General features: G+C 48.4%; 1 protein-coding gene across 2 annotated transcripts in view; it reads right to left on the bottom strand.

The window, feature by feature from the left end:
- The window catches only part of NCKIPSD (NCK interacting protein with SH3 domain), a 36330-nt gene that overhangs the window by 3331 nt on the left and 11573 nt on the right, over positions 1 to 21426 (bottom strand). For both annotated transcript variants that reach the window (XM_008632227.2, XM_017732506.1), the window contains exons 4-11: positions 21080 to 21167; positions 18302 to 18927; positions 11981 to 12151; positions 10714 to 10800; positions 9209 to 9347; positions 3877 to 3957; positions 2521 to 2649; positions 587 to 679 (exon numbers count right to left, since the gene is read on the bottom strand). In XM_008632227.2, coding sequence (XP_008630449.1) covers positions 587 to 679; positions 2521 to 2649; positions 3877 to 3957; positions 9209 to 9347; positions 10714 to 10800; positions 11981 to 12151; positions 18302 to 18927; positions 21080 to 21167 — 1414 coding nt within the window. The remainder of the gene's footprint in view (positions 1 to 586; positions 680 to 2520; positions 2650 to 3876; positions 3958 to 9208; positions 9348 to 10713; positions 10801 to 11980; positions 12152 to 18301; positions 18928 to 21079; positions 21168 to 21426) is intronic.

The following is a 21426-nucleotide window of genomic DNA, read 5'->3' as shown; positions in this document are numbered from 1 at the left end:
CTCTCTTCCTGTGGAGATTTCCAGCTTTCCAGAAATCTGCTCTGCAACAGCTCCACGAGTGCACTGGATTTCACTCCATGCCTGGAGCAGACACAAGGCTAACCCTCTGCTGGCAATTCAGAAATGGAAAGTTCCACTCTCAGCAGCATTTCAGAAGACAAAAGCTCCCTCTGCATCTGTCCCCCTCTGGGCAGAGGTTTGTGTGCCAGCACACATCGAGTCCTCTGCCTGTCCAAGGACAGAAGTGGCCCAGGACCAGCTTTCCTCCCAGACAAGAGCTTGCCACGGCAGCTGGTCCTTGCTCTGAGACAGAGCTGATCTGACCCAGAAGTATATGGAAAGGGCAGCCACTCCTCTCTCCCTAGATGCCATCAGCCATCACCTCATTCCTTGTGCAGCTCCATCCTCAGCAATGCAGACTGTCACTCTCACAAACTCACCAGGAAGCAGCACGTCTTGCCTGAGCTGACCGCTCCTCAGCTACCTGCATCCCCGAGATCCTACCCCCTAATGAGCATGGGGCTTGTCTCCCCAAGCATCTCTGTGCACCCCCTGCCAGGCACGTAACAGTGCCACACACACTCACCTCCTCTGTTCAGCAGCAGCAGCAGCTTCTCTGTGAAAGTCTTGACATTGGAGTGCTTGCTTATTGTAGTCATGATCACACTGTGTTCTGGAACTAAGGAAGAAATCTGTTCAGCATCTCCCTTTGTCTCCTGAAGACCATGGTGATAAAAACACATAATGGGTGGCTCCTATTTCACATCAGTGCTCTGGGAAGCTTTGGGGAACCACAGTCTATCAGGGCTACGAAAAGCTTCAGGCCCACAGAGTGAGTGGGCAGGGGGAAGGAAGGTGAAATAAATCTGGAAACAGCACATGAAACACTGGGGATTTGGTGCTTTCTCCATATACCTGATTCATGTGTGGGTTCCCACCTTGCCAGCCAAACGCTGGGAAATAGCTTGCAAAGGCTTTATGTTGTCAAACATTACCTCTGCTCACAGCCCTCTGCAGCCAAGGGCTCCGTTCTTTGGTACCTTCTAACTTCCTATCAGCAGTGCCCTTCTGGAACTTAGAGTCTTGCAAGCTCTCTTAAGAGGAGTCCCAGGAGCATCCCAGAAGAGAAAAGTTTTTCTCAGCACTAAACACTGTGCTCTGCAAGGGTACAGGCTGAAGACTTCTTCTAGGAACTGGCCCCTTGCCTGCTCTGGGGGTGATTTGCTGTAAAATACACTTACCCTAGCAGAGCTTATGTGTGTGCGTGAGCGTGCACACTCAATCACATGCACAGCACAGTGTGGCTACCTCTGTGGCCTGTAGTATTTCACAGGCTGAAAAATGTCTCGGAATCCTGAATGCTATCAATATAATATGCATTTAGGAGAGTTTTTGAACTAATGCTGCATCACCAAACTGCATGACAGATGAATCTTTCAGACAGAGGAATAAAAAATTCAATCCACTAATAAGCAACATGAACATCATTTACCATGTTCTTAGCATCAGAGAACAAGTCACTGCTCTTGGCTATGCCCCAGGTGGGCAAAAATCCCCAGAAACACACTGCCTGTCATGCACTACTGCCTAATTACTGCAGCCAGCAAGGATATGGGCAAGTGCAGGAAGGGGTAGTGAATGAAAGCAGCTGAGATATACTTAATCAGTCTCTGTGCAATCAACTTTCACATGGAATTAGAAACTTTTGCATAAATTTCAATGAAGCGCAACCCAAAATAACAGGTAAATAACTGGACATATCGTTGCTGCTTTATCCTCCCCTCTCTCCAAAAAGTCAAGGATGAAGTCATGAAGCAGATGAAGGGAAACTAATTAACTGAAGACAACTGGAGCAACAGGAGACTGGGTTAAGGAGTGGCTTCTCTTAGCAGGACCTGGAACTATGCTCCAATCTTCCAACAGGCTTCAAAATGTGCAGGCAGAGGGAGGGAAGATGCCCTTCCCTAGGGCCCTGATGTGCTGTCTGTCCTCATGGAGCTCAGCAGGGCAGGGAGGACAGAGAACAATGCAAACAGGGGAGAGCACAGCTCAGGCCAATGCTGAAGGGCCTGACCCCAACAACTTGGCACTGGGTGAACTTCAGGCAGTGTGGACAGGGAAGCAGAAGCTTTGCCAAGACCTGCAGAAGGCAGAGGACTTTTCTTCTGAACTGGCATCAAGAAATGCCCACTGAAGCATCTTCTCTCCCAAATCACCTGTGCCTATAAACTAACCCCACTCATGCTCTGCAAGTACAGCCCAACAACTGCTTTGATCAGGCACTCTGGAAGTCCAGTGACAAATCCACTGGGTTGCCAGAGCTGCTGGGCAGGGGCTCTCAGACCATTTTTTCCTCTAGGGTTTTGCACCATATTTAAACACAGCGTAGTGCCAGAGACTAAGGGAGCTGGTTGGTGGTTATAGCACCATCAAGACCCAGCAAGATTCTCCCTCCCCATTTTTCACACCCTCACTCCAGACCACTGAAATCCTGCCAAGGCAGAGCAGCACCAGTTTAACCTGGAATGTGGAGATTGAAGGCCAGAAGGACGTTGACAAATAAGTCAGGCAGCTGGTCAGTGGTGTCCGAGGGCAGCCCGTCCTCAATCACATCCAGCAGGAACTGCACAAACTGAGAGTTGAGATGTTCTGCACAAGGAGAAAGGGGCATTTACAGCACAGTGAAAACAAACCAAGCCAACAAGGGACCATCCAAGCCACTTCTCTGTGCTTTTATGCTTAAAAACCATTAGTTGAGTGCTAGTGTCAGTCTCCAGGGAATGAAGGGCTCTTCAAGTGGACTAGACAGACCACTGAAGCTTCTTTGTGTGAGACACAGTGCAGGGGAATGCTGAAATTTGGTCCCCCAACTGGCAATTTTTTTTGAGTAAACAAAACACCAAATCCTGCTGTAGCTTTTTGCAGAGCCACTGCCACCAGTGAGGGCTTCAAGTCAGGAAGAGATTGGTATTCTTGACCACTGGTTTAGTTAATCTCTTTAAAAAAAAAGCCCTAATAATCTAGATCATTAGTAATAACCAAGTTTTCAATTTAGCTATTAGGAAAGCTCAGGAGCTCAGGCAAATAAGTCCACCTGCAGGAAATAACTGCCAGGGTTACACAAGGAGAGAAAAACAGGAGGTGTAGAGGCTCATTCCAGTCTCTACTGCACCAGTTTAAATCTTGTACAGGTTTACCCAGTGTTAAGGTAATGCTGCTGACAAGATACTTATAAAAATCTCTACTGCATTTCCAGGAAAATTAAGCCCAGAACTTCCCAAATACAACACAGCCTTGGGAAGAAGCAGGCAGGGCTTTCTGGCTGAAATGAAAGGACAGAGGATAAAACAGGGAGAATATTTGCACTTCATTATTGACCGTGATACCCTTAATCATCTCCATTTTCCCTAAGAGCCTGAACTACACAGGGCTGCACTATCCTGCTAGAAGGGAGACCAGAAAGAGGCCACATGATGCAGCTGACAGCCTTAGTGGGCGTTTGTGCAGGGATCTGGGATCTCAGCCTCATCAGCAGACAGTCTCCAAAGCAAGTAAGAGGTGTGTGCTTTCACACAGGCCAGAGGTAAAACAAAATGCCACTTAGTCACAGGGATGGGCAAATCCATGTTGCCTGCAGCGTGGCATTCAGTCCTCCACTGCTCTAACCCAGATTTGTGCTGCTCCTTGGAACTCTGGCATCTCAGCCCAGTGCTTCAGCTGCCAGGCTCTATTGATAAACAACAGACCCTACTCTTGCTGGGCCTTCCACTGAGCTGTCCCCCACCTTGACCATCAGGAAAGGTCCCTTCCCTGTGTCTGCCAGCATGCCCCAGACATCCCACCAGCAGCTCTGCCATGAGCACAACCCACTCTTACCATAGTGGTGATATGGCAGGGGCTCCCCCATGGAGAACATCATGGCCAGCACCAGTGCAGAGTAACACATCTTTTGATGATCTGCAAGACAAAGGTCCTGTCATTAGTTCTTCTGAGGATGTGAAACCTTCCCCCGGCTGCAGCTGTCAAGTCACACATTTAATGCAGGCATTTAACACTGATTAGCCTGCTCCTCATTCCTGTATTGACTGAGCTGTAAGGGTGTTTTTCCCCATTTTAGCACACCACACGCCTTCTGTGCCGTGTGTTTCCAAAGCAATTTAAAAATAATCATAACAAGAGTCCTCTATGTTTTACCCCTCTACTTCAGAGGATCTGGGCAAACTTGATCTGAATAATTAAAAACCTCCCCTGCACAGTCCCAGGACACATCCCATAGTTATGTAATTACTGAACCCAGAAAAAGCATCCATCTGGCCAGCTCAAAATACTGCCTGTTCCAACCAACACCACCCCCAGACAGCCATGCTGCTTGTTACCATCTCTGCACTGCTCTACTTTTGCTACCTCAGCTCTGCCTGAAGGTATAAAAGGTCCCTGGGGAGACCAGATCACTGCTCAGGCTGTGCATCTGCCCACCTCCCAGGCCACGTCTCCAGCACTGATACATCCCAGAGCCTGCTAGTCCAACACAATTTTTGCTGGCAGCAGTTTTATGAGAATGCTCCAAAGGACCCCTGCCAGTGTCTTTCCTGAATTTTAATTAATGGATATCTCTCAATAGATATTTGCAGAACAAAAAAAAGTCATGGAATAGGATCTGTGCCCTCATCAAATGTAGCCTCTGTCCAGTTCAGCAAGTCTGAAGACAATAGGAAAATGAGTATTATTATATATAGGTTACCACACATACTGGCTAAATAAAGTTTGGCTACATCTTCCAGAAAGAGCCCTGGGGCACAAGGAAACTGAAGGTGTATTTATGAAAAACTGACCAAAACTACTTTTCATTACAGGAGAAAAAGGCCCCTTCAATCTATGATGCTTTTCCTGGCCATACTGCTGCCCTGCACAATACACACCAGTTCCATGGCCCCCTCCAAACCCTTTAAGGTATTTCACTTCTTTGTGCACAAATCAGCCCCTCTCTAAGCACCTGCACCCTGCAGTTTGGCTCTGACTGCAAGGGCTGATGCCTTCACTGTCACCACCTACTCCTGGACTTGGCCAAAGGACTTGGGACATTTGACAGCTCTCGGGTTTACTGTCAACAGGGGGAACAAAATGCTACTAAATCATTCCAGCCCCTTGCCCCCTGGAAAGTCAGCTCTGTCAGCAAAGCCTCTCTACTCAAAGCACACACGGATTCTGTCAGAGCTCCACACGAGGCCTTGGTTTTCAATCAGCAAGTACTTTGAGTAAAAATAGATAATTTGCAGCTTAACCAGATACTACAGCATTAACAAGAGTTTGTAGACCATGTGACAGCAAAGGAAGGCTGAAAACTGCTGTTTACTCTCTGTAAACAGAGAGGGAGGATATTTAATGACTTAAATATAATTCATACTTATATAAGAAGTTCTCAGCTATAAGGTGACAGTGATGCCAAAGCACACGGCAGCAAAAAAGGGGATCTGACAAACTGTTCACCACATGGTTTCTTCATTCTTTCCTCCATGGCTCCCAATGGGAGTTGGGTCTTGGAGGCAGGATACTGCAGGAGGTAGACACAGGGAGCTGCTGTTCTCATGTTCCTAGAAAGGCCTTCATCAACAAAACATTTTCTCTCATCACATCAGGAGCAATAAAATAAAGTGAGAGCCAGAAGCCAGTGATTAACATGGTTGTAGCAAATATGGAAGAACAGACTAGAGATGGGAGGGAAGAGAGTAGTTTTACACCTCCTTGGTCCTTCTGCCATTAACTGATGTCCCTTCATCCTGGTTGACAGCAGTCTATGTGATTAGGAGGCAAACCTTGTTGTATTTCCCTAAAGACAACAAATCAAAGGATGCTGAAACCAGCCAGAAACCCGAACTTGGGGCAAATCCAGATTAACCCAGGACACTCACTCTGCACAGGCTCTACAAGTTTTTGGGAGTGTCCCAGATGCAGCAGGGCAAGACTCCAAGACTCACCATGCTGAAGAACAGAGTAACTGTCAGTCAAAACACAGCTTTTTTTGCTTTACCTTACAGAGCAGCACCAGTGGCTGTAAGAAATTAAATAGTATCAATGCAGCTCTCTTGAAGCAGAGGGACTGCTGATGACAGACTGATAAGCATCACTGAAGCAGCCATGACAGGCAGGAGAGATGCAGCTGTTTGCTCACCAGCCTGTGTTGCTGAAGCCTACTGAGATAGTGGTGCGAAACTGCTATCATGTATGAAAAGCATTTCTCTGAGGCCTTTGAAGGCCTTGCTTCCACCTTCTAGACACGGCAGTGTGAAATGTGGGCACTGGGAGCAGGCACAATTGTCTAGGACTGAAGGGAGAAGAGCCTGACAGCTGGCTTGCATGTACACTGTGCTGCAACAAGGGAGAAAGTCATGATTATAGACTGGATTATCCCTGTCTGTTTTCTTTGGAATTACTCTGGCTAACTCTGTCTTGCTGTGGCTTATTATAAGGTATTCTAACATGGATAGATGTGCAGGCAAGCCGTAGCAGAGGGAAGGAGCTGTCCAGAAGCAGTAAGACCCAAACATCTGCAGAAGAACTGGCCAGCAGCCAACACGCCTGCATCAGTCCAAGGGTAAAGTCCTTCTCACCAAAGGCACCCAGCATCCACAAACAGAGCTTCTGCCTCAGCTGCTCTTCAATAATAAACCAGGAGGGACCCCACAGAGCTGCTGCAGCCAGTTCCACGCTCCCCAGTTGTGCAGTGTTGGCACTGATTGCTCTGGCTCCAGTCACCCACAGAAGGGATTAGCTATTCCACAGCATGTCATGGATCAGCTATTCCCCAGTTTTTAGTAGCAAAATAAGCTCAAGTCGTTCTAGGATTCAAGGTCATGTTTTCACACAAGCTTGCCATTTGCTGGCAGCACATGAAGCAGTAAAGCACCAGAACGGCAGGAGGGAACTACTAATGCCCTGAAACACCTTTGAAGGACAGACACATTTGGGCCAAGGATGGTTACCCCCCTGCAGCTCCACTGTGAAGGCTGAGAGGACTGGATGCTGCACAGATGCCACTGCACAAGTGCCTACCACAAAGCTGAGCACAAGGAAAGCAGCGCGGGATGAGGACACCAGTTTGTGAGGCTCCTGTATCCACACAGTGGTCTGTCAGCAAAGGAAGAGCAGCTTCTCACCCTCCAACTGGACCACCTTACAGCAAGGAGGGAAAAAACCCTCACCTTCACATGATGCTAGGGAAAGGGAGATGCTGCAGAGCTGCAGGTTGGCAGCTCAGAGGACGCCGTAGAGCCACTTCTCACCCACTTCCACTGCCATGCTTTTAGGACCCCAAAGCAGAGCTAAGACTTGCTGAGAGACAAGCCTGCTCCAGCCTCAGTACTACCTGGACATCAGCAGAGGTGTGCAGAAGTCACACAGGTCAGAGCACAAAGCTCCACAACCACCAAGAGGCTGAATCAGCTGTGCTGTCTGACATGACACAGCCCCGGGCAAAACACAGCATCACTGCAACCAGGCAAGGAACAGCAAGTGTGACCAGCCCACCCTGCCTGCACAAAGGCAGCTCAGGAACAGGCCAGTAGACAGAACTCTGTTTGGGAAGGTGCACAGGATGCTCACTTGGAGACAGTCTTTGTGAATGGATGATGGAAGCACAATAAAGTTTATTTTCGGCAGCACAAAATCAGAAAAAATGTTGCTGCAGGAGAACAGTCACAGTCCCATAACCAAGTAGCATTTGTTTCTTGGGCAGTAAGACCTCAGCCTGGAGAAGATGCTTCTCATGCATAACCAGAGTGTGATAAGTTCACAGCACAGGATTTATAAGCAGCAGTAACAAAAGAGAAAGCGTAGCCAGCACAGGACTAATACCTGCAGTGCCACACCACCAGCCCTTCGCCCTGCCCTGAAATGCCACCATCCTCACCTTTGAAATGCCTGCACCTCAAAGCATCTAAGAGGAAACAAAGCCCTCTGCAACAGGCTTGATTTTCATCTCCTACAGCTCTTTCCAGACACAAGATGAGCCCTGTTAATGCTGCCCACCACAGTCAGGTTGGCACAGTCTCTGCTGGGATGCTGGGGACAGGAATGTCTACTATGCAGGTTCAGAGTGGTCATCTAGGACATTTACTCGGCTCACATGAAATGGACGGGACAGTCCTGTTCTCTGCAGACCTGCCAACCCCTACAGAGTCTCATCACCAAATTATACCCCTCTGCAGCTTCATGACACCCACAACAAACCAACAGACTGCAACCAGGGCAGCAAGGCTGCAAACACCAGGCTCTTCTGATTTGATCCACGTGGTCACTCAACAGCTACTCTAATTGTGGGTCACAGTTAGCACAAGACAATGGATTTTCAATGTCCTTTTAAGAGAAAGATGCCACTGCCAGCAGTGGTGGCCTACAGCCTGGCTTCAAAATGGGGAGCAAAGCTGTGACTGTGCAGGACCAGGCACGTGTGGGGAGCTGGAAGGTAATGCCAGGGGAGTATTACTACATGCTTAATTTACTCTTAGGCTTTTCCCCAGCATCTCCTTCTGGCTGCTCAGAGATAAAGGACACTGGGCTAAGCAGGAGCTCTGAGGGCATGAAGGACATTCCTATTAGTAGCAGGGACAGGTCATCCTAACAAATAGAGGTGTGTGAAGTAGAAGGAACATAAGGGCAAAGCCTGGGTACGGAAAGCAAAGAGCTGGGAAAACCTGGGCTGCGGCACTATCCTGCAGAGGACCAGGACTGCAATGTTAAAAACAGCACTACCATCTCTCTTGGCACAGTGGTGGAGAGAAGGCCTTTAACCAGCACACATCTCACTCACCAGGATGAAACACCACAAAAATTTGGTATAGAAAGCTGAAAAAAACTCTATAAGAAACTGCAGAGATCTTCCTTGAGATCAGCAGGTATCTCTTGTCAGCATTATAAAACAAAACTGGTACAACTCAAAACGTGTTTTAAGACATCTACAAGAAGTGACACAGATCATTTAATGGCATGTTCAATAGCTGGAGGGCCTCACACCGTTGGACTGAAACATCCCTTCCTGTGCATTCCTCAGTCACAGCTGTAATAACCTGAATAACTTTAAAGCCAGACACCATTGCCTCCCGAGCACTGGGCATGTGGAGTAGCCAGGCAGTGCGGGGCCACTGCTGCTGCTGCAAATCATGTAATGGGAAGACACTTTCCCAGGGCCCTGGGAACAGCAGCTCTGGCTCACCCTGGGTGTGAGTCTGCATGTCCCGGGCCAGCTCCATCGGCAGCACGGAATTCACGAGCGTTGAGATGACAGCAGCATCCAGGTTGCACATGGCTCCAAAGCACTTCAACAGCAGCAGGCGCAGTGGCACCCTGTGTTCCTGCAAAAACAATTTGTTAGATCAAACCATGTCCCAGAGGAGGGCTCACTCTGAAGCAGAGACACAGCTTCTAGAAGTTCCTGTTGTTGGGAAGCCACAGACCTTCCCAGGGTGACAGTGAACCTAGGAGCTTTTAACAAGCACAGGAATCACTTTACAATAATGTTCACAATTGGGCTGGCTACGGGTTGTTGGCACATGTGGTCAGACGCAATGTGGCAGCCAGAGCACAGATGTGAGATGCCCCATTTCATCCACTAAATCTGGTAACACACCAACAACCCATACCTGTCCCCAGCGGAGAGACTGAATTTGCTGGGTAGCCAGGATTCTCTGAGCACACTAAGGTTTTGTGAATGCTGCTCTGATTAAGGTTTCCTGACAATGTAACATTGGCAAGCTCTCTTTAGGAAGTTTTGGGACATGCAAGGATTTCAGCAAAGATGATGCTCAGCCTGCAGCTCCCGTGCAGGAGCTCTGATGCTGAGGTAACCTTCATACTCTACCCTCAGTCAACAACTCCAGGCTTCAGAGAACACAAGTGAGCCAAGCCTTGGCACTGGGCATGACAGTAGCCAGGACAGGACACCCAACTGCTCCCTACCTGGTCAGGCTTCCTTGGAATTGTGGTCAGAGAAGAGCAGGCAGGGAAAGTCAGCAGGCTCTGTTATGCCCAGCCTGCCTCCCTGCTGCTCTCAGCTATGCTACAGACCCCTGATGCTGAGGTCTGGGTTCAGACACAGAAGTGCCAGATGAAAGCAAAATGCCACAAGACTTGATGTGCTGTAGCTGGGGACATAGGGACAAGATGGAGACAAGTTTTTTACTCCCACAGAGTCCTGCAACAGAACATTCCAGGAAGGAGGGGGCAAAGCAACACATCATAGGCATTTAAGACAAAACTTCAATCTCTTCCTCTGAATACTGATTTCCTTCCTCACTCCCAAGGCTTCTACTCACTACCTACTTTCCTAAGCAAAGTTATTTACTAATGAACAGGATTGCATCAATTAAAAGAAGAGCAATCACAGCCTGTCAGATCTCCCAAGGCATCCTCTGAAATCCTTCCTCTAGATACCAGTGATACCAATGCTGTCCCTCAACGGACCAGTAAAAGCAGCAAGCTTTACCCTTCCCAGTGCTAGCTACTGCTTCAAAGTCTACAGCATCCTCTGCTCTTTCACACAACTTTCATGCATAGCATTGACATTAGCCAGCACTCGAAAGGAATATGCTGCAATTCCAGTGAGACCACAGCCCTATCCAAGGGAAACATCTTATATATATATTCATCATACCAACCCTGCTCCTTTGCATCTTCAGGGAAATCTTAAAAAGAGAGGTCTGGTGCATTCTGCCACCTTACCATCTGATAATATGCCACGAGGGACAGGACAGATTCAAACTCATTCTTCTTGCACATTTTCTTGCAAACTTCTGGGTCTGCATCTGTCTGGAAGAAGGAATGGACAGGTAACCCAGTGACACATCAAAGCAGAAGGTGCCTGCTGCAGGGACCTTGAGGGAGTCCACTTGCTTTCAGATGTCAGTAGCCCCAACATCTCACAAAGAAACTGAAGGCAGAGCACAAAAACAGGTCAAGAACCATCACCTTTCATATTCTGCATCAAAGTGGATTCTTGAGAAACGCCTCCGCCACAGAGCATGTCTCGGGCTGAAAACATCTAAAACATGACCTGAGCAGCACCTGATTGAGAGCATCACACAGTTACACAGGGCAGCTCCAGCACTGCTCCCATCCTGAGAAGTACATCTCCTCCCACCCCTAAGTGATGAGGAAATGGTTGCACAAAACCCCACTCTGCCTTGCCCTGCAGGCCCACAGCAAGGCAGCACAGGCTGTACATGGAGTGACAAAGACCTTGGCATTTATTACAGAAAATTTACCTGTTCTGTTTATGTCAGAACTGGAGAGGACTACAAAATAGTGCCAGAGCAAAGCCCACACCAGTACCCCTAGCACAGACCGTGTCACTGCACTGAGGGCAGCTCCCACATCATCCCCACATACAGACGGACTTGTACATACTGGTGAGAGCGTTGGGACAGTAATCCCACTGCTGCTCACTATGGGCCCGTTCCTTTCCTGTATGCACAGATGTGTCAGATGCTTTATACTTTCTCACAAAAACAGCTTTAAAGCTCACTTTCAAGGCAACCAAAGAATGTTCTTTGCATTTAATGAGCTTCACTCCACAAGTACCCACCAGCAAGGGAGGATGTTTTAAGTGGAAGATGTTTTAAATGGGCCTAGGAGTGCAACAACCCTCACCAGAGACTTCCAGGTTTTCTGTGGGAGGTTAGGTTTTTTTGGAGGTGGGGGTTTATATCCTCTTTTGATAGGTAAATACCACAGTTCCCATGAAGAACAGTTCAGTAACGCTTTTCAGAACAGCTTTGTAAGGTAGAATGGAGAGTAAAGGCAGCTCAAGAGCCCTACAGAGCCCACAGAGAAGGGTAGGGCTTCACAATGACAGTGAAGGACGCACAAGAAACCTCTGCCCCCTGAAACAGCAGATCCAGTGGCAACACCGGGGTGAAGGAAGTCAATAAAAGGAACTTCACCAGGGCTGTCTTCTCTGCTCTGCCTGTAAAGAGAGGAATTTACTCACCAGGATGCGAAGCAGCTCCTCCAGGTAGCAGCAGATGACATTCTCATCTTCGTAGAGTGCCCAGCTGCGCTGCTGAGCATCATCCTTGTGCCTGGCCAGATCTGCAAAGATCACCTCCAGACGCTGCTCGTCGTGGCAGATCTGGCCCGAGGGCAGCCCCGCACTCAGGTTCTGCATGACAGCAAAACCACTGGTTAGTGGGGCCCTGACAGCTGGCTGTTGTTTGGGTGCCTGTTTCCTGCAATCTTGTCTCACGACTGGCAGCTGACCTCATTCAGTCAAGAGCTGGCAGTACAAAACCAGTAAGTTTGTGACACATGTTATTTCAGGAGCCTCTACCCTCTGTAGATTCTGGAAATCATCCCAAAAATGGGAAAGGCCAAACCAGCCTGGTATGGGCCAGGACCACTGCCAGGCAGCAGCTGAGCACCCCCAGCAAAACAGACGTGTCCTGGACACCAAACCACACTGCACAGCTACCTCGAGGCAGGAGAAGTTCCCTCTGCTGCCCACTCCCCCAAGCCTGAAAGGGACAGATCTGCCTTTAATCCTTGGCTCCAGAGCAAGGACTTGTATGGTCCTTTCCATGCTAGCTGCTCTAGGCCTGGATTTTCTGCAGCAAGAACAGGAACCAATTCATCATGGGCTGCTTTGGTTTTGCTTCATTCCAAACAGCAGAGCTCCACTGTTCACCACAGCTCTGAAGTGTGTAGCCACTCAGTAAATCTTACTGCACACATTCCTTTCTCAAACTGCTGTCAACTGCATCCCCATCACTTCTGCCTCATACACAACCCTTGCCATGAAGGTCTCACTCTTCAGTTGCCTTTCCTTTGCTTTTCCTCTCCATCAAGAAAGACGGGAATGTTGAGGGAGCGTTCAACCTGCCCCAACAGCTGCTGTGCTCTGGGATTTAGGATAAGCCTCTAGGACCTAAGTATATCACATGAATCACTTGGTTTCCAGAAAGCAAGGCAAGAAGGGGGGTTCAGTACATGGAACTGAGCTGATCACAGTTGATGAGCCCAGGCACCATTAAGGGAGGTAAGGACTAATTTGTGAAATAGCTTAAATTATATACACAAGGGTTTGGCAGCAGTGACAACAAGCAGCAGGAGATCAGCAAGGTGGAAGAGAATCAAGCTGAGAAATTCAAACAACAGTGAAAACCCACTCACTGAGACCAAATTCCTAAAAATTTTTGGATGAGGCTGTCTTATCACAAGCAGTAGCAAGGCACGATCACTCAGTGAGAAAAGGCCTTTACAGCTTAACAGCCAGGACATCTGTCCTGGTGCAGCTCCTTCCAACAGGCTGGCTGTGCAGGCAGGGGCAGCAAGCCTTTAGGCAGACTTCACTTTGGGAGCAGAGCAGAAGGATTTCATTTGGAGACACAAGCCCATATCTTGTGCCAGGTGGGACACTTGCAGTTGCACACCTGCACGTGGATGGCCCTTCCTGCCCATCTCCCACCCTCCAGCCCTCTCTGGGGAAACCACTCCATGTTTAACAGTAATGTCTTGCCTGCTTTATTAGAGACAGAGTTGTTAGTCATTTGCTTTGGGGTATGAATTAATTTCATTAATTTAATGGACTTCAAGTCCATGCTTCAGTTATACAATAAAAAAGTTTTCTTGTTGCTGCTTCTTACATAATTTTTGTCAGGCAGGTAATGAAGGAAGGAGCATGCAGGTTTAACACAAGCCTCTGTACACTCTTGAAATTTTGGGAAGCTGCGGGTGGCCTAGCAGAAAAGCAGGTAACCAGCTGTGAGAGAGCACAACAGCTTTCAGGAGCTGAGTACAAACACAAGAATTTCCCTCTGAATGGTGATTTATCAGAAGCAAATACATTAAGAGACTTACTTCATCTTGTCATCTCTCTGCTTCTCCCTAGGAGGACCTACAGCACTGCAGTGTCACCTGCCTGTCCCAGCTGCTTGGGAGAGGGTTCTCCATTCATGTGCCTACTCACATCCTCCTCAGTGGAGCACTGCAGGGCCAGTCCTACCTCAATCCACTGCTGGGACTCTTTTTGGATGATCATTTTAATGAGTACTCGTTTTAATGATCACTCTATTCAGCCTCTTACCATTAATCTACTTTCTCCAATCCTTCATCTGCAGCCCTTAACGACTCCACTGAGCACCAAGCTCCTAATGGACTTGGATGAGATCAATCCATTAACAAGCTCTTCCATCTGACCATGTAACTACACCTCACACTGTCTCAGTGCACCATCAGCACCATTCTCAGCCTTCCCATCACCAGGGTCAGGTCTCTGCTTATTAAACATCTTGGCAGATACTACAACCTGCAGCATCATCATATGATCATTTCCAGGAATCTGCTGGCGAGCCCATAAGCAGAAGGCGATTTCAGTATTTCCAACAATGCCACTTTGCACTATCTTGCTGCTTCAAATAGTTCCCTGCCCCCAACCCAGCAGAACAAGCTGCTGCAGGGATTTCATTCTTCCTGAGCAGCCCCAAACCATTTTGGGAACTTTATCATACCCACACTACTCAGAGGTGGCCACGCCTGCCATGCAAACCCAGCTGCTATCCTGCCCATTTCTTATTTTCCCATTCCCATACCTCCCTTCCCCCCTCCCCACCAGCAAGTGCAGTGGATCACCAGTGCCATGGGTACACGCATCTTCCCTCCAGATGAGCCCCAAAACCATACAGCCAGTTTTCAGACACATTTCAGGCGGACTGCTCTGGGGCTTCCTCCACCCTCTGGGCAGCAAACTGTTCCCACTGCAACACCATCCATAGAAACCAGACAGCTAACATTGCTCCCAACACACACAGACCGCCAGGCTCCTCAGCAGCTGCTAAATGAGACGAAACGTGGTGCAAGAGAGATGCCTGACTTCAGCTGAGCCAAGTGTCCCAGGGCAGGCCTTTCACACACCCTCTTTCAGCAGCAGCAGGTCAGCTCCCAGCTGACACAGCCCCATCCAGGGCAGGTCAGCTCTGCAGGGAGGCACTGTCGGCCATGTACAGACCTGTGGGTGTCACAGGGAGAGAGCAGCACTTGGCTTTCAACCCCCACATTAGCTGTGCCTCGGGAAGGTCTCTGCAGCCTTTGCTGTTCAGGGGTCCCAGCCACCTGCAGCTCAACACACATGGGCTCCACAGACATCCTGAGCAGCTCTCTGGAGGAGTGGGACCATTACAGCTGAGCCGGGATGGCTGCATGCAGTACTCTGCCACAGACCTTCATAAAGGCTCTTCCAGAAATGACTGAGGAAAAAGACTTGCCTAGGCATTAATGCATTCCTCCCACCCTCCAGATTCGCCTTTGTTACACTATCTCACTGAGGAGGAGTCCTCCTAACAGCCCAGCCAAAGCACTCGCCTTGAAAGCACTCACCCTGCTGATCTTCCCTTGTCTCGGGTGAGCGTGGGGACAGAGCTCCCATGGGAAGTTGAGCCCCAGAGCAGCCTTTGTGTCTTGTCAAAAGCAAGTCTCCTTTAAGCAAAGCTGAATCAATGAATGAATGGGAAGGCAGCCACAGGGCTTCAGGACAAGGAGAGGGTTTCAGCCACATTAGCCATGAGGTTTGTCAGAGCTCGTTGAAGACAACAGGCACTGGTGATGGGCAGCTGGGAGCAGGTCACAGCCCAGCACTACAAGGGAAACCCCCCCCCAGAAACACATCACCTCCCACATCAACTTTCTGACTTGTTCCTCCATCTCCAACACATCCAAGAACAGTCTGACCCCACTCAGCAGCTCGGGCTCAGCTAGAAGACTGACCTACATTACACATCTTTGTCAGCAGTTTTCAAGCTTAAATTTAAGGCAACCAGAGATGGGTCTGAGTCACAACTACAACACAGCAATGCAATCTTAATAAAAAGCAGATAAGTGGTTTCTGAGTTCTCCCTCTCAAGGTGCAGCTAGCTTGTGCATTGGGCACTTCTGGTTGTCTCACACTAAGTTTAGTAAATCTGCAAAACTCAACCTCCTTAGACACGATATCTACAGTACTACCCCCTCCTCTCAGATGGGAGATAATCCAACAGACCTGAAGGCAATCACGTATCACCAAAACCTACTAATCCAAGTGACTCTCTAGAAGCCCAAAAACCAGGCAGCATCTCTATCATCTTTAGGTATGTCTAAATTTCCAATGAGGTCCCATAAAAGCCAGCTCCAGTTTAGACAGTCACTGCAATGCTGCCTTTGAAAAGAGGTTTCAGTCACCTTGTACATCTTACCCAGTCACTGTGACATTTATCAGGAGCCAGCTCATGGACAAGGAGAGGGGCCGTTTCCAAGGCCAGGCCAAATGCGGACACAGGGAAGCCAACCTGGCAGGTTTGCTCCTGCAGATCAGGGTTCCCCAAATAGTATGGTACCTCAGAAGCATCCTTCCTAAGGTGTGAGATCCTCAGCATCCTCCTTGTCTCTGCTGTTCCCCCAACTTAGCCTTAAGTCACCTCTTGAAAAGAGCAGCAGGATGATGTCCCAGCATCTTTTATTCTCTAAAAAAAAAAAGTCCCTGTACAAACTCCCTGCTGGAGGAGCAGCAAGGTAAATAAGACCAAAGTGCTACCACTATTCAACCTTCAAAAGGCACTGGGGATAGAAGCAAGGTAATGGATTCTGGAATTGATTTAGTAGACCAGTGAGCTGACTCTAAATTAAAGACTGGAATAGGAATAGAAAGGATATAACTAATTAAAGAACATGATACAAAAGGTTGAAGCAGGTATGGTATCTACTATGAGCAGACCAAAGCTTTAAATCAAAGCTGATATCTTGCTCTGTTTTAGGGAGTTGAAGAAAAAACATTGAAAAATATGCAAGAGAAGAGTTGCCCGTGTATTTGCATGGATTGGGGAGTAGAGGGATTTCAGAAGTTACAAATTAAAGAAAAAAAGTCCTTGACCTAGAACTGACAACTCAGCAACAATTCTACACAGAAACCCCTGAGATTGTGGAATGATTTGGTATAATGAACAACACAAAGCCAACGATAATAATTTGTACCACTAAACCACACTAGTGAAGCTACGGCAGTGCAGCCAGCCCACAAGTACACATGACCACCCTCCCAAATGTTAGAGCTGATCTTCTACACCAGGTGAACAACCTCACCTGGGACCAGGCCCCCACATATCAGCAGAGCTGTATCATCTGTGTGGGACACAGAAAAAATGCACACCAGATCGACAACATTTACACCTGAGCACTGAGCAAGCCCATCCAGGCTCTCCTTCTGAAAGCAGTACTGCTCAAGATAGGTATGAAGAGGTGTAACAGGATGGCACAGAACGTCTGCTGTGTCTCCATACATTACTGGTCATTTTAAAATCCCACAGGTGTCCTAGATGACAGATACCATATCAGTTACCAGTAGATCCATACTCATCCCTGCATCAGCATCAGTTTCTTCCCATCCTTTTCAGGCTGGTCTGCAGCAATGGCCATGAAATCAAGGCTTTCAAATCCCCTCTGCAGAAACCTGGCACTAAATGACTTCTGTGGAATTAAGCTTATTGTATCCTGAGTACAGGTATTAATGAAAAAAATAATATTCAAATCTTGGACAAGGTACAAATATCAGAAGACTGAACTTCTCAGCATGCAAGACAGAGCCAGAACATTTGCTTGAAACAGCTAAACTTTTTTGCTGAATCTAGTTCACACATTGACAGGGCATTGTTACTGGAGAAGGAAGCAATTAACCATTGGGTTATGGCCACAAACAGAGACTTGATGATTGCTTACAGGGCCCTCTATTCAGTGCAAACAGTCAACCAGATTATGATTTGATGTAAAACGTGAATGTCATTAGCTCTCCATATTCGAATGCCTCTGAACAGTTCATTATAATCTTGCCATTAGCAATGGAATTCCAATCTTAGAAATTTTTATATGACGCACACTCCTCAGGGCTGCATTGAGCAAGTGGGAGCTGAAATTTATTATCCCTCCAGCTAAAGCAGAGGGCTGTCCAGGTGCACTTCACCATTTCAATGACTGATGCAGAAGGAGAAATATAGGATTATTTTGACATAAGGTTTATTTAGAACAAGCTCAAGATACTGCTCCAACTCAAGACTATGTCATTCATCTGCAGCTCATCTGGGGAATAAACTCACCTGTTTTCCACTTCTCTGCCAACAGTACTCGGACCTGGCTTAGACCTCTGGCTCCCCTGGCTGGACACTTACCCCCATCTACCACCTTTCCTTTGGGATCTCACTGCATTTCTCATCCCAAACATCAGGAGCTCATTGAGCTCACAACACCTTGATACTCGGTCTGCAGCAGTCCCCACTCCAAGCCCTACACATGTTACCTTACTCTCCACCACGGAGATGAGGATCTGCTCCATGATGCTGCTGGTTGCAGGGATGGAGGTCTGGATGTGGCCGATGACGATGCCGATGGCCACACGGGACAGCTCGTAGCTGAGGTGGGTGTTCCTGCGCACCAGCTCGATCAGTTCGGCACCAATTGTCTTGGGCACGGAGGCCACCAGGCCACTGGGTTCTGCTGGCAGCGACTCCACCCCAGCTGCCTTCTTATCCTCCAGGCAGAGGTTGCTGAAGGCATCCAGGCTTGCAGGGGGGGCCACAGCAGTTTTCTTTACCTGAGAAGTCTTCTCCCCATCCACGTTGTGGGACCTCTGGCTCCCCCCTTCAGCTGGCGGTGCTGGGGCAGCCCTCTTGGACTGGGGAGATTTGCTGGAATCCTTTGGGGAAGTCCCATAACGGGAATGGGTCACAGAGCCGCTGTCCAAATTGCGTGTGATCGTGGTATGGACACTCCGGCTCGGGACAGGGGGTGGAGTGTTGGCAGGACTGGAGGTGGCTGTTGGGAGAGCGGTCTCGGACACAGAAGAAGCAGTGTACAAGGTATCCAGGGATGTCGTGCTTATAGAGGAGGCACTAGAAGCTGACCCAGGAATAATTTCAACAGCATCTGAAAGGGAACAATTAAACATGCCTTAGCAACAGCATCAAAGGAAAAGAGAAAAAAACCAAATTGCTACAGCGCAGTCCATTAAAAGGCTCATTGTGCATGCGACCAGAGCAGTTTAACTCCTCTTCCTGCCTCACTTATCTCAAAGCAAAATTGTACCAGTTCTCTCTGGAGCATTCCCACACAATCACCTCTTTAGAAAGGGGAAAGCTACTCTGTTGAGATGAATACCCTTCAAAGGGCTTAGTGTTTTACACAGGGGGAGGGAGGGAGGGACGGACAGAACTAAGAGACAGCAAAGTCTTTTCCCCCTGGGTTAGGCTTTTTCTGCATTAAGGATGTAAGCCCTCACTTTTGAAAGACGGTGTCTCAGAACTGCAAGACACAGAAGGCTTCACACACCAGCCTGCACCTCCCTCTTGCACACACCCCACAATTAGCACCGACAGTGAAGGAAACACTTGACTGACAACCTCTCTAGTCCCTCCCTTTCAGCACTCTCCAACACTTGATCATGAGCCCTGCAGCCCTGCTAGCACCCCCTGACTTCACTAGCCTCCACACTATCTGCTCTACTGTATTTCTCCCCCGACTTCTAGTTTTGACTAGCTCTAGCAGTGGGAATTCCACCTTCCAAGGCAAAAAAACCATAACGAGCAAAGAGATATTAAGATTTTTCTTCCCTTTAACCTGGTCTTACATATCGTTTTGATAAATCTTATCCGTTAGTTTCTAGTGGGCAGAAATGTATCTGAGTCCTTCCCTGACTATGAAAACAATTACTTGGGCAAACAGTGGGCTACCTAGAGCTTCCCAGAAGCAGCTGGCGTTAGTGCTGGAAGAGAAGCAGCTGCACCCCAAGGGGAGCCCACTTCTCAGGGAAGGCAGTTACACACCTCCCACCCACAAAGGAAGGAGCACTGGGACAGATGTGAAATGCCTTTGCTGCCCCTCTGCAGGCAACTCCAACCCCTCCTGCTCCATCAGTGCTTGCAGCCCTCCACTAGTCTATCCACCAGTCCCCCAAAAGTAAACACCAGCTAGGCAGAAAAACTGGGCCCTTCCCTCCTACACAGGTTCAGCATCCCTCTTTTTCCTCCTCCTCACAGAGGATCAATTCATGAATCATAGCTCCCCCCATGCTTCATTAAATCAAAATAATGAGTTGAATGAAATTGACCTTTGTGAACTCCCACTACTCCAGTCAAAAATGGCTCAATACCATTAAGTACCATTAAGGAAGCTGGTGCTGGTCCCAGGTCTCAATTACCTGCAAATCAATAGCTCTGCCCTGCTCCACACAAGGGGACACGAGTGGGCTTGAGATGGGCTGAGTGTCACCAATGGCATCACTGTCACAGCACAGCAGAGCACTTGGGCAAGCTGGCAGCAAGTCAGCAGGATGAGCACAGCCCTGTCAGCCCAACCACGCTGAAGACGGAGAAGCTCCTGCCCTGGCCCCATGGTCCTGCTCTCAAGTGTTCCTCACTAGCTGCTCCTCTGCCTGTGGGCAGCACATAAGCAAACGTGTCCCTGGTATTATTACTGCTCCTTACAGGCACAAGCCACTGAATTTATGGAAATCCCACCACTGTACAAAGAAAGTGCTCAACAGATTGGGAGTCAAAAGCAAGACCTGAGACTGCATTAAAAGCCAGTGAGTCCCCCTGGTGAAGTATCACACTCTTCACTGCAAGGGAACACTCCCTCTGCCTTATTGGGAGATGGCCATGGTGTCTGTGGGAGAAAAAGGATCTTAAACCACTGCAGCTGTGCACTGGCCAGACTAGCCACAGGAGCAAGCAGAGAGTTGCTCCATGGAGAGCACTATGATTCCCGGGGCCATAGGCACTGAAAGAGCAGGAGGATGCTGTACCTGGCACCCATCCACAAGCTGCTCAGACCCTCCCAAATCAGAACAGGCTTGAAGGAGTACTGGTCACCAGCTCAGGACCATTAGCATTAAAACCTACAGGAATCTAGGCTATATATATTTTACAGATATATTTTTAAGGATATAAACCATATAGGACTTCAGGAAATGGATAAGGATGCTCATCTAAGCACAAACCAGAAGCATTCAGGTCTCATGGCTGTTACACTGCCCAGTGTCCATTTCATGCCCGAGACCTGGAGAGCAGTTTGTCCTTACTTTTAATGGGAGCAGCAATCTGTGTGTTCTTGCGCTTCTCTGGAGGTGGGGGGGTGACAGGAGCAGCACGCCGGGACTGTGGCGGGATCTATAAGGAAAGATTTCAGAGCAATCAAAGGAGGTTGACAATAAAGACATTTTCTTTTACAAAGCCTTCTTTCTCGTGTGCATGTGTGGATTTGTCCTTACATCTCTCTCGTCATTTGAGGCAGTTTTCTCAGGAGGACAGATGTTAATAGGCGGCCTCCTAGAAGAACAAAGCAGCACTCAAACTGACTTCATCCCCTCCCTGTGACAGGCAAAGCAGCCCTTGTTTAATTGCTGTGTTCAGCAGCACATGGCACATA

This window comes from Corvus brachyrhynchos, unplaced genomic scaffold (genome assembly GCF_000691975.1).
Source record: "Corvus brachyrhynchos isolate BGI_N302 unplaced genomic scaffold, ASM69197v1 scaffold4, whole genome shotgun sequence".
Lineage (NCBI taxonomy): Eukaryota > Metazoa > Chordata > Aves > Passeriformes > Corvidae > Corvus > Corvus brachyrhynchos.
The sequence above is the reverse complement of the archived record's forward strand: the minus strand, read 5'-3'. Positions and strand labels throughout refer to the sequence as shown.